General features: G+C 39.9%; 1 protein-coding gene and 1 long non-coding RNA gene across 2 annotated transcripts; one reads left to right on the top strand and one right to left on the bottom strand.

Moving 5' to 3' along the window:
• Positions 1–4,756: 4,756 nt before the first annotated feature.
• On the top strand, positions 4,757–6,653 carry LOC119782366. The gene is made up of 3 exons (XR_005280659.1): positions 4,757–4,811; positions 6,256–6,438; positions 6,612–6,653. It is a non-coding gene; the product is annotated as an uncharacterized LOC119782366 (long non-coding RNA).
• A 7,362-nt stretch (positions 6,654–14,015) lies between these two features.
• On the bottom strand, positions 14,016–17,283 carry LOC119782357 (actin, cytoplasmic). Its single transcript, XM_038283303.1, has 9 exons — positions 17,127–17,283; positions 16,480–16,604; positions 16,279–16,407; positions 15,933–16,043; positions 15,760–15,844; positions 15,522–15,683; positions 15,240–15,431; positions 14,770–14,951; positions 14,016–14,463 (listed from the first exon to the last, which is right to left on the bottom strand). The coding sequence occupies exons 2-9, from the start codon at positions 16,600–16,602 to the stop codon at positions 14,320–14,322; spliced, it is 1,128 nt and encodes a 375-aa protein (XP_038139231.1). The 5' UTR covers positions 16,603–16,604; positions 17,127–17,283; the 3' UTR covers positions 14,016–14,319.

The raw sequence follows: 17,283 nt of genomic DNA, 5'->3' as shown, positions 1-17,283 counted from the left end.
ACCAGTTTTTTTTTTTTGTTTTTTTTTTTTTTTTACTGCAGCACATACCACCTTAGGGAATAAAGGTTGCCAATTTATATATATATATATATATATATATATATATATATATATATATATATATATATATATATATATATATATATATATATATATATAAATTGGCAACCTTTATTCCCTAAGGTGGTATGTGCTGCAGTAAAAAAAAAAAAAAAAAACAGGTGTTTTGTACTGGCCTGTGACTGTGGATGAGATCCCCGCAGCATTTGGCACGTTGCTCCACAGGCGCAGGGGGAGAACCCCGACCCCGTCGCACAGCACTTCTGAAAAAAAGAGATAGGGAGATCCCAGCTCTCGCTGCAACCGTACGCTGGAATGACCCAGATGCAAAAAAGTGCAATGTTGCAAGGAGTTTTGTGATATCTGGTATTGCGTGGATTCTCCTTGTGGCTGGCTCCAAATCCATTCGGAGTTCCCCCAACAGCTCCAAAATGGCAATGCTGGATAAACGATATGTTTTGATGATCGTTTCCTCATTCATTCCAAAAATATTCACACGGAGTGAAAAAATGCGTTCTCTGCGTCTCATTGGGCCGGATTTATCAAAGGTTTGCGTGTATTAAAACGTGAGCTATTTCACTGCGCACGCTAAAAAATGTACAAACTGATCTATCAACAGCGTGCTAAAAGGATTTGGTCTTTAAAACGTGCTAAATAGCGCCTCTTATCCATTTAGTACTTTTTCTGCAATGAATATTCAATATAGGGCGTTTACACGCAAAAGTGCGTCTTGTGGGAGGAGAACATGTAAATATATTAATTTAGCACTCGCAAAGTGATTTATCAAACCTGAAAGCAATTTTGCTAACGGTATCTGACTCTATATTTAACACGTTTCAAAAGAAGGTGCAAATGGTCTGTATGCGTAATTGCGCACACATGGCAGCGGTTATTGTCGCAAGAAGGAGACATCGAAATGAAGCAATGAGACGCAGAGAACGCATTTTTTCACTCCGTGTGAATATTTTTGGAATGAACGAGGAAACGATCATCAAAACATATCGTTTATCCGGCATTGCCATTTTGGAGCTGTTGGGGGAACTCCGAATGGATTTGGAGCCAGCCACAAGGAGGACCCACACAATACCAGATATCACAAAACTCCTCGCAACATTGCACTTTTTTGCATCTGGGATCTCCCAATCTCGTTTTTCAGAAGTGCTGTCCGACGTTCTAAATGCCATGTCGCCCTGACGCCCTATCGGAGAACCCCGACACCCTGCGCCTGTGGAGCAACATGCCAATGCAGTCATCTTATCCACAGTCACTTCTTGTGAGCCATTTGGTATGTGCATTGTTCTACAGGCCGATACAAAACACCTGTTTTTTTTTTTTTGTTTGTGTGTTTTTTTCTTACTGCGGTGAAGTAGAAATTCAGCCACATACCACCTTAGGGAATAAAGGTTGCCAAAGTTTATATATATATATATATATATATATATATATATATATATATATATATATATATATATATATATATATATATATATATATATATATATATATATATATATATATATATATATATATATATATATATTTCTTTTTTTGGAGGGGGTGGTGTCACTGTAAGATTAAAATTTCTTAATGCACTAGTTTGCACAAACTACTTTGCCGCAAACCACAAAACGCGCAAAACCATCATTTAAATAGGGCGTCTCCAACAGTTTTGCGCCTGCCACCAGTTACGCAATCGCTCTTGTTAAATCACCCGCAAACCATGGTTCAGCCCCTCGCGCAAAATTCCACTTTGCGAGCGCAAAATTACTGCACGCAAAATTGGATCTTAATAAATCCGGCCCATTGTTTTATTTCCATGTCTCCTTCTTGCGACAATAACCGCTGCCATGTGTGCGCAATTACGCATACAGACCATTTGCACCTTCTTTTGAAACGTGTTAAATATAGAGTCAGATACCGTCAGCAAAATTGCGTTCAGGTTTGATAAATCACTTTGCGAGTGCTAAATTAATATATTTACATGTTCTCCTCCCACAAGACGCACTTTTGCATGTAAACGCACCATATTGCATATTCATTGCAGAAAAAGTACTAAATGGATAAGAGGCGCTATTTAGCACGTTTTAAAGACCAAATCCTTTTAGCACGCTGTTGATAGATCAGTTTGTACATTTTTTAGCGTGCGCAGTGAAATAGCTCACGTTTTAATACACGCAAACCTTTGATAGATCCGGCCCTAAGTCTTCCTTTAGGAACACATTTTCTAGATTTATTCCACAGAGACTGATGTCTTATTATCATTTTCTTTGTTAGTTCGGATGAATTTCTGCTTTCTCTTGATGTAAGACAACATCACAAGAATAATAAAAAACATTTTTATTACAGAAATATGAGTTGAATGAAAAATACATTCAATACCTGCTTAAAGGTTGTTATTTAAGAAGACACTTTTATTCCAACAGGCCTCATTGGAACCCCATCCTGATCCAGTGGATAAGATTGTAGATCATGGTGGAAATGTCATTAAATATTTATTGAACTGAATTATTTTAATGATTGGATGATGCTTTATGACAACAGACAATTATAATCACCCAGGAATTAAATAAATATTTGGTTTTAAATGATTTCTTAGGAAGCTGAGAATTTATCTTAAACATTTATCAAAAGTATCTTTACTTGTTTCAAAATTATATTTTTATTTATATTTTGATTTGTCAGTTTTTATAACAAAATATTTTTAAATCTAAGAAATACATCTAAAAACCAGAACTGAAGTGGCTGAATTAATCATTAATATTATGAAGAATTAAATGTTGTTTTTTTAACCAATTAACATATCTTAATTAATGCCTCCAGTTTTACCTGATTGTGTTGATTGTAAATCAGTATTTCAGACTTTCTTTATGATTAGATGATTTCATGATAGCTTATCTATTTCTTATAACTATTGCATTTTTTCATGTCTGTAACTGGTATCCAAATTAATAATGTTTATCATTGTTAGTTTTTTTGTAATTTGTTGTTATTGCATTAATACGCAGAACCTGTGTGAATCCCCGCAAGCGCATTGTCTGACCTGTTCATGTCAGTGTTTGGATCCACCAGTATAAAAATCTCAGAGGTGATAAAACACAATACGGAGTCAGCCCTTTATAAACCGTACTGAAACTGGTTTAGTTTTAGGTAAACAGCAACTGAATTAAATAATTTGGGTTTTATGTCTGATATGAAATTAGGATTTAATTTCTTGTTTAACATAAAAAAAAAACACTTTCTGTCCGATTTATATCTGTTCTCATCAGTTTTTTATTCCAATTTGTCAGGACTCCAGTCTGTGTGTTTGTCTTTTTGTGTTGTTCTCCCTTCCACCAGCAGGAGGCGCCTGGTTCTGGTCCGCCTCCTCACACACCAGATGATGGATGCCTCTTTAGCAGAGTGTTCTAAAGCTGCTGACTGTCACTACCTCGAGGTCAGAGTGTTTGCCAGTTTTGGATACTCTAGCCAAGCTGAGGTTTGCTGAGTTAGACTGAGTTCTTGTTCTACCTGAGTTTTAACTTCGTTTTTGTCTTTGCCTCTCGGCAGGAAGTCATCCTGCAAACTGGATCTTTTTGGACCTTCTCCCCCTGAAGGAATCAACTGAGCCTCAAACCGAGCAGGGGATTCAAACAGGAGGTTTGGATCCTTCTTCCTTGAAGAGGACGTTGAGTTTACTCTCTGAGCAAGGGAATCGTCTCCATTACGACCCATTCAAGTACCGCAGGAAATCTGCGTGGCAGTTAGTTTCTCCGTTCACCAACAACCATCCAAGTTCTGGGTAACCCTGTTCCGCCCTCCACCGAATCAGAATAACACTGGAAAACAGCACACAGCTTGGAGTCAAAGATCCTACAACTCCTCTGGAATCGTGAGTCAACCACCAGAGCCTCTTCTCCATATCCACGAATGAAATTTCCCACTGAGCCTGAACTAATCGTTTGTCTTCCCTTCACCTTCCAGTTCTGGTCGAGCTGAGTTCTGAGCAACTCCACACCAAGCCTTACTCTTCAATAAATCTATTAAACTTTTCATCTGTGTCTCTCAGAATTGGTTTCACTGCATGTGGGTCCGAGCTTTAGATTAAATCATGACACAATTAGGAAATCAGAAAATCTGCAGCCAAATCTCAGTTATTATTGAAACATCGGGTTTAAATTTTAAAACAGTCTTTTATTTTTTTTTTGGTCTTCATTTTTTTTCTATACATTTCATAAATTAATATTTTCTATATAATATATATATAGAAAAACTAGGCTTAGCTATTAGGGTGATATTTATAGTCAGATTGATAAATTATGGTTTTAAATTTACATTTAGAAATAGGATTTGAAAATACATTTTTAAAATTCCAGTATTTACTGATGAATTAATAATTTCCAAATCTTCTTTAATAATTCAATTCAAATTTGCAATTAGAAAAAAAATTAAAGTTGGATTTCAAATTGCCTGATTTAAATGTTACATCTTAAATGGCTGGTCTTCTTTTTCAATGACTCTCTGGTTCCTCATAGAAGCAGACCTGAGGGTGAAAATCAGAAAATCCAGAACCAGTCATTCAGTTTCCACTATGTGAATCGGTGGGAAATGTCAGATCAGTCCTGTAGTAAAAAAGACACAGCTTTCAACAACAGGCCTCTGCTGTCAGGTTTGATCTGGCAGTCATAAAGGCACTCCTTTATCTGGTCGAAGGTAAACTAATCTGAACATCAGTGCTTTCTGTTTTCAACCAGTCAGGAAAGAAGGAGCTGACGGTGAGTACAGTAGCTTATTGTTTCTGGAACTTATAGCAGACAGACGGTTAAAGATTCGGGATTCTGTCAGAACTCTAATAAACCCTTAATCAGATGTTCTGACTATCTAGATTAATTAAAGACGTTAAATGACGAGTTGAAGCTGAGCTGCATGGATCCCAGCCTAAGTTTACACAGACACAGCTGTTCAACAGCTGGATGTATGAAACAAAACAGATTTAGTCTTTGACCTTCAGATCAGATGAGTAATTTCTAAAGGATCAGTTAAATGCAGACAAGCAGCAAGAAATCTCCATTAAAAGGAAAAACTGGAGTTTGATTGAACTTTGCAGGAATAAGAAAGGCAGAAAACGTTTCTAATGCAACTTCTAGTTTAGTTTATTGCTGTTTTAAAACAAAACTTTTAAAAATTACAAAAAAGAAAATTAAACATTTATACCAAAAACTTTCCTGTAGCCATTTTAGAACATTATTATTATTACTATATAACATGTTTTCCCCAGACTGTTTGTCACTCGGACTTTGCTCCCTTTTACAACCAGCATCTGATCTGATTGGTTCATTTCTATCAGGCTACAGGGTGCAGTCAGAGCAGGAGGAGAAAGCTAAAGTCACGAGTTAATGTGCAGAGCAATGTGGGTTAAAAATTATTCTATTATATCTGCGGCTTCTATGATTTCCTTTTCTTCAGGTAAATAACCTGAAAAATACAATAATGAATAAAACAAATTTGATCTAATAATTGGTTCCATGATGGTAGAATGATTTTCCATCCATCCATCCATCCATCCATCCATCCATCCATCCATCCATCCATCCATCCATCCATCCATCCATCCATCCATCCATCCATCCATCCATCCATCCATCCATCCATCCATTCTAAATGTTTTGTTTGATTAGTTAATGTTTCTCTTTTGTTTAATAAAGAAAAAAAGCCTTTTTGCACATTTCAAATGAATTCCAATTGACAGAACATAAATAAATAAAAGTTTATACTTATTTATTAATATAAATGTCTGGATGAGAAAAAAAAAATTATCTAATGGAAAAAAATATTTAATGTTTTCCTGCTTTTAGTGGACATCTGTAGATGTTTGTCTTAATTCATGCTGTTTTTATTACCAAATTAGGCAACAGTTTTTGTAAATAAATTATTAATCACAATGAATTGTTTCAGCCCAGAATAAACTACTAATATTAGATTCTCTGTTTACAGCGATAAACATGATTATTCAGGACGAGATGTTTACAATAAATTAGCAAATCTTTTCTGATTTGACCCTGGGGGGTTTCAGCAGTACCTCGATAGTTTAGAACCAGGAAAGAACTGGGTCTCCAGCACCAGCTGTGGCTAATATCTAGAAGCTCCTTGGTGGATCAGCTCCACATGAAACCCAGCAGGATGGAAATGACAGATTAGGTTCTTCCTCTGACCTCTTAGGAGCCGCTGACCTTCAGCTGATGCTGCGATCTGAAACAGAGACTGTTTCCTCCTGGGAGCTGCAGACAGACCTGGAACCACAGAAGATGGAGGGAAAATAAAGATGAAGATAGTTTGATGAGGCTGGAATTTTCTATAGCAGCTGAATAAAGTCCTGAGAATCCCTGAGGACTCGCTGTGCAGGTTGGTGCTGAGAGACGCCTCACAGAACCAGAACCAATCACAAACAAACAATTCAATTTTCAGCTTTTTCTTCTAAAACATTTCCTCTAATAGCTGCAGAGAAACATTTGATCACTGGGTTTTAAACTGTTGGTAAAATGAAGAATTTAAAAACTTTTTCTTCTTTAACTCAGATCGACCAAAGGGAGCAGACAGCATGGCAGCAGCACAGCCTGGTGAGTTACACCTCTGAGCAGCACAGATTTCCTGATGGTTTTTATCCTCATCAATCTAAAGATGCACACAGCCGAGCTCAGCATCAGTGTAGATCATGTTAATCCTGATTAATTCAGATTTTTATTAAAACAAAGATACAAACCTTTAATCCACAGACTTCAGCCCACAGCTTGCTCAGCTTTAACAGACAGAATGATAATCAGAGCTTCTCCTCTGGGTTCATCTGCAGCTTCAGAGCAGATTTTAACCTTTTATCTATAAATAAATCAAACAGACGATCCTGGTCTGACCTCTTAAAGGATGTTTATCTACATTTGGACAGAGGGTCTAATTTCTGTTCTTAGATCCTCATAAAACATCAGCAGAGATGTTAACTGTTGAACCATTTTCATTTCTGTTTTTCTTGCTTGCATCACTTCTATTTATTGTTGATAAGAAGTATTTATTAGCAGTGTGGTTCCTATAAATAAGGGATAATATGTAATATTTTCCCCCCTTGCCAACAGATATCCCTGTGAGGCGCCGTGCTAGCAATGAACTCATTCGTCCCAACTGTAAGTACGGCTGAACTGAGTCCAATATTCTTGTTTTCTGGATCAGTCTGTAGAAATAATGTGTTTGAAGCAAAGAATTTAGTTTTATTTTAAATGTTGGTGATGATCCAACCTGCAGCGATGCAGACACTTAGTGAAGAACAGAGTTAAATTAATTCAGCTAATCAATGATTATACCTGACCAGTTGACCTTTATTTAAAAAATCAAAGTTGATGTTTTGTATCACAATTATATTTTGTAGAAAATCATGACCAAAGAACACGTGGTTCAGATTTAGGTTTTATTTTAGGTTCAGGACACCAGATATTTACAGATATTAAAACATGAAAAATGTTTGACTTTGAGTCAAACTTTTCTCGTTATTGTTCAGTAATGATCACCAATATATTGTATTTTTGGAACTTTTCAAAATAATGAATTGTTTGGAGAACGTTTAAAATATTCTATGATGAGCTAAACTAATGGAACTCCATAACTCTGATATCTTGGCTGTTTTAAGGAACTGCAGTTCCAGGTTTACCTCCATTGGACTAGAATGTTGAGAATTAACTAATCAGAATAAACCGTGACATCTATGGTTTCCCAAACTGCTGAAATAAATAGAAATCTTAGTTTATCTAAATGTCCACTTTAGAATAAAAAAAAAAATGTGTTTTTTTAAAAGTATTTTGTAGACATAATTTTAGCGTTTTATGATCTTAACTGACCTTAAACAAGAACATTTTGGATTAATTTTAATGTGAGAAAAACTGTTGTGTATTTTCAGGTAGTTTTTGTTAATGTTTGGTTGAAGCTTCATCCAAAATCGGGTGAGGAGCTCAGTGTAGAGTTGTTGCTCCTCCACGTTGAAAGGAGCCAGCTGTGGTGGCTCGGGCATCTTTTCGGATGCCTCCTGTTCGCCTCCCTCTTGAGGAGTTCCAGGCCATTGGGAGGAGGCCCCAAGGAAGGCCTAGGACACGCTGGAGGGACTATGTCTCTGAGCTGGCCTGGTGTCATCTCGGGGTTCCCCAAGCAGTTGGAGGAGATGTGTGTGGATCAGTGTGGATCTGTGTCATGATGTGTTTAAGAGGTCTAACCCAAAATGCAGAGAACCACTCAGAGAGCAAGGCAAAAGGTTTAACAGGTTTATTGAGGTAAGGGCTGAGGGGGTTGGATCTGGAACTCAGAGAGCTGGTGAACAGGAACTACAAAGTCTGGAGAGGATATCACAATGATTAGTTCAGGGACCGTGGGAATCTTGGATGCCGTAAAGATAATGCTAGTGAGGGAACTCACGTTTGGGGGGGTTCTTCTCTCATTTAGAATTCAGTCAGTTAGGGTTGATCCAGAGAAGAGGAGACTCGTTGGAGAGTGGACATGTAGACATTCGTCAGACCCGAAGGAGCAATGGAGCGGACTGTCACTTGAAATTCCAGGAGAACTTGAACGGAACATGTGGAGGTTAATCCCCTGCTCAGTGTGACACTCAAACAATCCTTCCAGGGGAAGGAGGCCAAACATCCAGCTTGCAGGATGGCTTACTGCCGAAAGGCAAAGACAAAAACAACGTTAGACTCAGCTAAACTCAGCTTGACTAGAGTACCCAAAACTGGCAAACACTCTGGCGGCGAGGTAGTGACAGTCCACTGCTTAAATACTCGTCCTGATAATGATCCAACGAGTTGCAGGTGTGCAGAGAGGCCCAATGAGGATAGGTCACCACCTGGTGGAGGAGAAAAAGAAACACAAAAACAGACCACACAAACTGGATTCCTGACAGTCTGGGCATCTCTGCTTAGACTGCTGTCTCTGCTGAGTTGATCAGACAGAAAAAAGGTTTCACTTTAAATAGAAACAGAAAAACTTGGACTTGGACTGACTCCAGTGGATGTGTTTAACTTGAGTTCTGATCTGAACTGATTTGTAAGCATCAATCAGCAAAGTGATCTCATAGAGTTTAGTGTAATATCACATAATCAGGCTCCTCTCCTGTGGAACAAACTATCAGTTTTAGTCTGTGATGCAGTCATCCTGTCTACTTTTAAGACTAGGCTTAAACCTTTCTATAAAGCTTATAGTTAGAGTGGCTCAGGTTATCCTGAGCTATCTCTATAGTTATACTGCTATAGGCTTAGACTGCTGGAGGACATAGGGACCCCCATTTCATCATTCTGCTTCATTCTATCTCTATTCTCCCACTCTGCAGAATCTGTTAGTTCAATCTCTAACGTTCTGCTCTCTCTGCTTTTTCTCATAGTAGCTTCATCTGGTCTGTTCCTGTTTGGCTGTGACTCCATCCTGGAGAGAAATATTAGCTGTTCTGCTGCCATCAACACCTTTGTTTATGAATGTTCGAGACTGTCCTCTGGTGGTGTTCGAGAATGACCTAAGGAGTATGTCTCTCCATCCTGGAGAGACAAACCTTAGTTCATAGATGTTGGAGATCGGCCTGTTTTTCAGTGTAGTTCTGTTTCTATGACTGTGACTAACTGGATGTGCTCTCTTCATCCTCTGATATGAGGGCTGGCTCAGAGCTGGTCTGCCTGGCTGTGTGTTTCCTAGATGGGGCCGCCTTTTACAGCTGCTTTTTGTGCCTGTCAACTGGTTTTCCTTAGATAGAAAACTTTGAATCAATTTGACTGAATGATCTTGTGAACTGCAAAGTGCCTTGAGATGACATGTGTTGTAATTGGCGCTATAGAAATAAACTGAATCGAATCAAAATTGAATTAATATTATTGCATCCCAGGTTGGTTTTATCTTCTAACTGCAGCATTTAGGTCAGTTTGTAAACATATATTGTCATAACGGGCTTTAAAGATCTGCAAAGACATGCAGAGAACCACTCAGCGACCAAGGGTAAAAGTTTAACAGGTTTATTGTTGGTTGGCAAACACTGATGTAGAATGATATTCTGTTGGGAAACAATGCTGGAACTCAGCGCACTGATGAACCGGAACCGGAAACTGAAGGGGAGATCACAGTGATCAGTTCAGGGACAGTGGGAAAATGGACTGAGGCTTGATTTTAGCTAGGGAGGCACTAACGTTTGGGGGGGCTCTTGGTTAATCCTTGGATCCAGTTTGTGGAGGTTTAATGCAGAGAAGAGGGAACTCATTGGGGAGCGGCCAGGCAGACATACGTTGGAACCAGAGGATTAAAGGAGCGGACTGTCACTTGGTTTTCCAGGTGTGGACTTGAACGGATAATGTGGAGGTTACCCCTTGCTCAGTGAGACTCAGTAAATCCTTCCAGGGGTAGAAGGTCCAGGTTATCCAGTAACACAGGAAGTCTTCCTGCCGAAGAACAAAGACAAAACAAGTTCAGACTGAGAGAAACAATGCTAAGGTTAGACTCTGCTAATCTCAGTTTGGCTAGAGTACCCAATACTGGCAAACACTCTGGCGTCGAGGTAGTGACAGCCCGCTGCTCAAACACTCCTCCAGTAATGATCCAACGAGCTGCAGGTGTGAAGGGAGGCCCAACGAGGACAGGGCACCACCTGGTGGTGGAGAGAGGAAAACACAAAAACAACCCACACAAACTGGAATCCTATCATATATAAATATACATGTATTTTCTGCGTAAGGTACCCAGCCGGCTATATTAAAACAATGAAAGTATATTGTTTGAGTTGTTAGCTTTGCAGCAATCCCTCAAGCTGAGCATGCATGCCATAACAGTGGGAAGAAAAGTTATTCAGATCATTTCAGCTTTTGTTGTTCCTTGAGTAAAAAAAAAAACTGACTAATTATATTAGAGAAATCAAACTAGTAATGCTACTTTCTAACTACTTAACCAATCAGAGCACAGATCTGGGAATGATGTCACACCCAACATAAGTGTGTTTCAGTTACAAACCTGTGGAATCTACTATTTGTTAACAATGACCTCTGTAGCTGATGCTGATGTATTTAATGCATCATAACAGAACAGCAGCACTTTTAATGACAGATCCATTTGAAATAAAGACTTTACGATTAAACTAATTAAAGCCAATTTTGGTAATTGAGGTATGAGTCGGTAAACATTCTTAGTTTTGTATTTTTCCAACTTTTGAGTAAAACTAGAATCAAACTTTAATTGGTTCTGGTTCTTGATGGACTGTTTTTACACTGACTTTCTTTCCTCTTTTTCTTCCAGTGTCTGAGGAGGGGAATGGAGAAAAGGATGAAGGTTTGACAATGACTTTGAAACCTAAACCTTCACTAAACCTGGTTCTGTTTGGAAGGAGAGGATCAGGGAAGACCTCAGCAGCCAAGGCCATTCTAGGTCAAATAGATCTTCCTTCAGCCTCCAACTCCTCAGAGTGTGTTAGAAACCAGGGAGAAGTTCATGGACGTTTGGTTTCTGTGGTGGAGCTGCCTGCCTTGTATGGAAAAGCTCAGCAGGAAGTGATGGAGGAATCATTCAGGTGTATCTCCCTCTGTGAACCTGAGGGTGTCCACGCCTTCATCCTGGTCCTACCTGTGGGTCCCCTCACTGATGAAGACAAGGGAGAGTTACAGACCATCCAGGACACATTCAGCTCTAGAGTCAATGACTTTACCATGATCCTGTTCACTGTGGACTCAGATCCTACAGATCCTGACTTCATAGAGACTGATAGAAACATCCAGGAGCTCCTTCAGACCTGTGGAGGAAGATATGTTGTTCTCAACATCAAGGACAGTCAGCAGATCCCAGAACTGATGGAGAAGGTAGAAATGATGAGTAATGAACAGTCAAGATCCTTCTCAAAAAATGTGTTCACCAGGATTTTGATTGAGAGAACTTTAAAACTGGAAGCTGAACTGCAGGATGTAGAACCGAAGAGTGAGGAGGAGGGTGAAGATGAACCAAAGTCAATAGAACCACAGAGGAAAGAGACGGATGTAAAGGAAAAGGACGAAGAAAAGAAAAAACACAGAGATGAAATTAAAGCCCTTCAGGCTAAACTTGAACGAGAAAGAAAGCAATTATTGAAGGAGAAAGAATCAATGATAAAGGAGCGTGAAAAGATAAAGAAAGAACTGGAGGAAGGGGAAAGAAAAAGGGCAGAGTTGCAGCGGAAAGAGTGGCAACAAAAAGTTGGTGCCTTGGAAAAACAAGTTAGTTCTGAACGAGAACAAAAAGAGGCAGCTGAGAAGAAGCTGGAGCAGAGCAGACGAGAGAGGGTAAAGGAGAGGGCAGCTTTGGAGAAAGAAAAGGAAAAAATCTGGGAGCAAATGCATGAGGAGCAGAAACAGAACCTGCAGGAGATGAAGATGAAGCTGGAGGAGGAGAGGACGAGTCATCGACAACTTCAGGAGGAGTACTATCGGAAAAGAAGGAAATGGACTTATGTGTGGTTTGCTTCTTTATTAGTCGCACCGATCTTTTATTCTTTACTATTTTATTTGTATCAAAGCCGTTAATTATTGAACCTGGAAATGTTCCAGAGAGAACATGGACCTGCCTGATTCTGGTTTATCAGCTCAACATCCAGAACTTTGCTGAGTGGATCATACGGTGCAGACACTAATAATCAGGGCACCAGTAATGCACTTAAATATGTTCTAATGGGATCTAGAACCATCTGGTTCTACATTAGAAAGATCAGTGTTCAAATCACCTTTAACTCCCATTATACAGAAACATGCAATGCTTTTCAATTTGTAAACTATAACTTTGGTAAATATTTTTGCATTCTGAACCATATATGCTTTTAATCTCTAGAAGTGGTCCTAGTTGTGATGCTGTATCAGTGTTAAAAGTGTACAAATATAATACTTCATGCCATCACCTGTAGAAAGCTTTTCACTAGTGATCAATGCGACATGGACGGTTTTGAATAAGTACATTTTTAAAAACTTTCAGGTGGAAAATCTGAAGACCTGACTTTGTAAAGGGATTTTTCTGATTAAAACTTAGAAATACAACCAGCACTAATTTTCATACCATGATTTGTTTGTTCCCACTGTATGTGTAGATATTTCAGTTCTTAAAACTTGTCATTAATTTTTACCAAAAGTGGCTCAATAGTCTGATTAATTCTACTCTGGCATAGTATGTTCAAGTGATTCAAGATCCAAACTTAACCACAGGATGCGTGTGCCTGTCCAAAAAGGTTTAATGGAAGAAAAATCATTGGGATCTGCCTTTTTTACACTTGTGGAAGGCCAAGGACACTTTGACACTGAATATTACACCAATTCCTTACAATTTCTATCAGGAAAATGTGCCTGTAAAAACTGCAGGTGTTGACCTTTTGGTAAACTCAAGCCAAAGTAATCGACACTCGTTGAAGTCGAGAAGCTTCTAGCCAGTGAAATTAGCTAATTTAACAAAAGTTGGGCATAGCTTTGTTCCCACCTGAATGAAGCAGAGTTTCATTTGCAGCCAAATCAGATTTCAGCATTTAAATATTCTTTTTTACATCCATAAATTTTAGCCTCAATTAAATCAGCAGACTCATCCACAAGAGCAAGGAAAAGTTCACCAATAGATGGCAGCATTTCTTACACTTGGGGATCCCTTGACACAGGCTACATGGCAAGCTCCTACTGAGCAAACCATTTCAGATGCGTCTCAAGACTTACCCTGAAAATGGTTACATACCTAGAGCAATCATACAGTAATGAACAGGAGCTGCCTAAAGTCTAGTTGGGCATATACTCCAGTGAACTAAAGAAAAACTAGCCAATAGCAGGACTACATCTCTGGGGCTTAGAGAACCACCATGGAGTTACATTTGCTAACAGCACTGTTAATTGGAGGTCACTAGTTAAGAGAAACTTTAATACCATAAAGGTTAAATGGCCAAAAAACAAAAACCCACACAAGAGTACAGCATGACTAAACTTTTATTTGAGAATCAGTGTTTTAATGCATTGGAAAGATGCAACAGGATTTTAAAATCCTACCTCCAGTCACTACAGAGATGGATTATCCTGGTGTACAAGGCTCAGCACAGCCATCTAGGGGTGCATCAAACTAAACAGCAAGTTTTAGTAATGAAATTTCAACATTCGGCAGCATCAGACTGAAATGGAACCATTGCTGGTTCAGGTTGCTTGTTTGAGTCCGTTTACACAAGATGAACCAGGCATCCCTTCAGCTGGATGCAGCAGTTGAAACCATGTTGACCACTGGGACAGGAGGGGAAATGCTTTAGAAGCACTTGCGGTGGACAATTGCTGGACCAGATTCATCATACTCCTGCTTGCTGATCCACATCTGCTGGAATGTGGAGAGAGAGGCCAGGATAGAGCCACCAATCCAGACGGAGTACTTCCTCTCAGGTGGAGCAATAATCTGCAGAGAATCGATTTAATTTAGAGCCAATAGCAAAGCTTAATGCAACTGCTTTAAAGGAAAACTCAAATGTCAATTTTGATTTACTATGAAGACTTCAGCTTTTTACAGAAACGCATTTGATTGTTAAATTTTGTGTTCCTTCAAGTTGGGTGACATTTTCTGTCCTCTGTAGGATAATTAAGGTACCACCTTTTGAATAGACACCCAGCTCTTAAAGCATTTGTAACCAGATTTCCCTTCTGTTCAGCCAGTTGTACTGTGAAAGGAAAACCCATGGTGGGCACCAAGAACTGGGTTCCATACCTTGATTTTCATGGTGGGTGGGGCCAGGCCAGTAATTTCCTTCTGCATGCGGTCAGCAATTCCAGGGTACATGGTGGTACCACCAGACAGCACAGTGTTGGCGTACAGATCCTTACGGATGTCCACATCACACTTCATGATGCTGTTGTAGGTGGTCTCATGAATACCAGCAGACTCCATTCCTGAAGATTAAAGTCAGTTAAATGTAGAACCACCAGTAGACAGCTTTCAAAAACAATATACCCACAAACACTAAAGTTTATCCTCTCCATTAAACCCATCCCTGATGGAGCAGAGTGCCACTATGCCAGTCAGCATGCAGAGCAGTTTGTTGCCCGTTCAGTTTGCAAGCTTCCTGCTATATCCACTAGGCCATTACCACCCAAAGCTTCCCGCTACTGCTAGCCCCCCCAGGGGGAGTCAAGGCCATACTTTAAAGGAAACACTTAAGACTTTAAATTAGTACAAACCAAGGAAAGAAGGCTGGAAGAGGGCCTCAGGACAGCGGAACCTCTCGTTGCCGATTGTGATGACTTGTCCATCAGGGAGCTCGTAGCTCTTCTCCAGGGAAGACGATGAAGCTGCAGTCTGCATTTCCTGCTCGAAGTCCAGAGCCACATAGCAGAGCTTCTCCTTGATGTCTCTCACAATCTCACGCTCAGCTGGAAGTCAGTTTAAAGCAAACTTGGTACCAGCGAAGTGGGCCATGTATAGCATTAAAGAAATGTCTTGGGCCAATCATTGAGTCATACCAGTGGTAGTGAAGCTGTAGCCCCTCTCTGTAAGGATCTTCATCAGGTAATCTGTCAGATCTCTGCCAGCCAGATCCAGACGGAGGATGGCGTGAGGAAGAGCGTAGCCTTCGTAGATTGGCACAGTATGGCTGACACCGTCCCCAGAGTCCATCACAATACCTGAGGGATAAAACTGCTCATTACAAGAACTATTAAAGGTAATGATGGAGGGTCGCCTCGTTTGAGTTTCACCCACCTGTAGTACGACCAGAGGCATACAGGGACAGCACAGCCTGAATGGCCACATACATGGCAGGAGAGTTGAATGTCTCAAACATGATCTGGGAAAGAAAAGGATTAGTTTAAATTCTTCTCTGGTGAAGTAGCTTTTTTTTCTCCCCAAACTGGGTTCATAAAGTAAGAACTCACCTGGGTCATCTTCTCCCTGTTGGCTTTGGGGTTGAGTGGAGCTTCTGTCAGCAGGACTGGATGTTCCTCTGGAGCAACACGGAGCTCATTGTAGAAGGTGTGATGCCAGATCTTAACGGAAGAGCAGGAGACAGAAGTTTAGTTATTTTTGGAGACTGTGCCCTAAAAAAAAAACCCTCACACCCCCCCCCCACACACACACACACTTTGCTACAGTTTCCCCAGAGAATCAAAAAAAAAGTAGCCATTTTTGTGTAAATTAGATTTAACTAAAGACAACAGAACTTGGAAAATTTTAATAACCCACCATCAGGCCCATGTTAACACAATTTCAACATCAGTTTACCTTCTCCATGTCATCCCAGTTGGTAACAATGCCGTGCTCAATGGGATACTTCAGGGTCAGGATACCCCTCTTGCTCTGGGCCTCGTCTCCCACATAGCTGTCCTTCTGTCCCATACCCACCATCACACCCTGCAGAAAACATAAGATCAGCTACACCATTCCCCCTCTACACAATACAAATGTAAGCAGTCGGGTTCCCACCTGGTGTCTGGGGCGCCCAACAATGGAGGGGAAAACTGCCCGAGGAGCATCATCCCCAGCAAAACCGGCCTTGCACATACCGGAGCCATTGTCAACAACGAGAGCAGAGATATCGTCTTCCATTTCTGTGAAAAAATAAAATAAAAATTTAAAGAGTTGTTTTCACATAACTCAAGGCAGGCAGGTCAGGACTTAAGAGATGAAACTAGATTAATCTTGGTACAGTCTTGCACCACACCCATGTTCCCAGTCTTCAAATCAGATCTACTGGGTGTGACCAACTAGCCTAAACTCCATTCACTTCTGTTGGATTTCCTCACTTAGGAGCAGTCATTAACTTTAAAAGCAAATTTCATTCCAATTCTTAATTGGAGAACAAAGAGGAATTCAACACATGGAGTCATTTTCAGTGCATTTCATTTAATGATTAAGAAGCATGCTAAATGACCTCTTAAATAGCAAATATACAAATTTAATACAATATACTGTCATAATTGAACCTTAAAAACCAAGATGCAGCTAATGCCACCTAAGGGACTAATTTTAAATTCATATATCAAAACCAAAATTGTCTGGAAAACACCAAAACACAAACATTTAGTGTCTAAGATCAGATTAAGCAGCAGAAGCTCCAGTCTGAATCTTACCTGTTGCAGGTGAGTAGCGGGTGTGTCTGTAGGTGAAGTCCTGCTGCTGTTCCTCTGTCCCAGCTGTGGTCACTTACTGCAGCATCACATCAGCAGCCGCAGCGGCTTTATTTGAGCCGGCACACCGCGCTGTTCTCCATAAAAGGTAAGGTTCTCT

The sequence above is a fragment of the Cyprinodon tularosa genome, unplaced genomic scaffold (assembly GCF_016077235.1).
Source record: "Cyprinodon tularosa strain WSP-4 unplaced genomic scaffold, ASM1607723v1 ctg192, whole genome shotgun sequence".
In the NCBI taxonomy this organism is placed as follows: domain Eukaryota; kingdom Metazoa; phylum Chordata; class Actinopteri; order Cyprinodontiformes; family Cyprinodontidae; genus Cyprinodon; species Cyprinodon tularosa.
The sequence above is the reverse complement of the archived record's forward strand: the minus strand, read 5'-3'. Positions and strand labels throughout refer to the sequence as shown.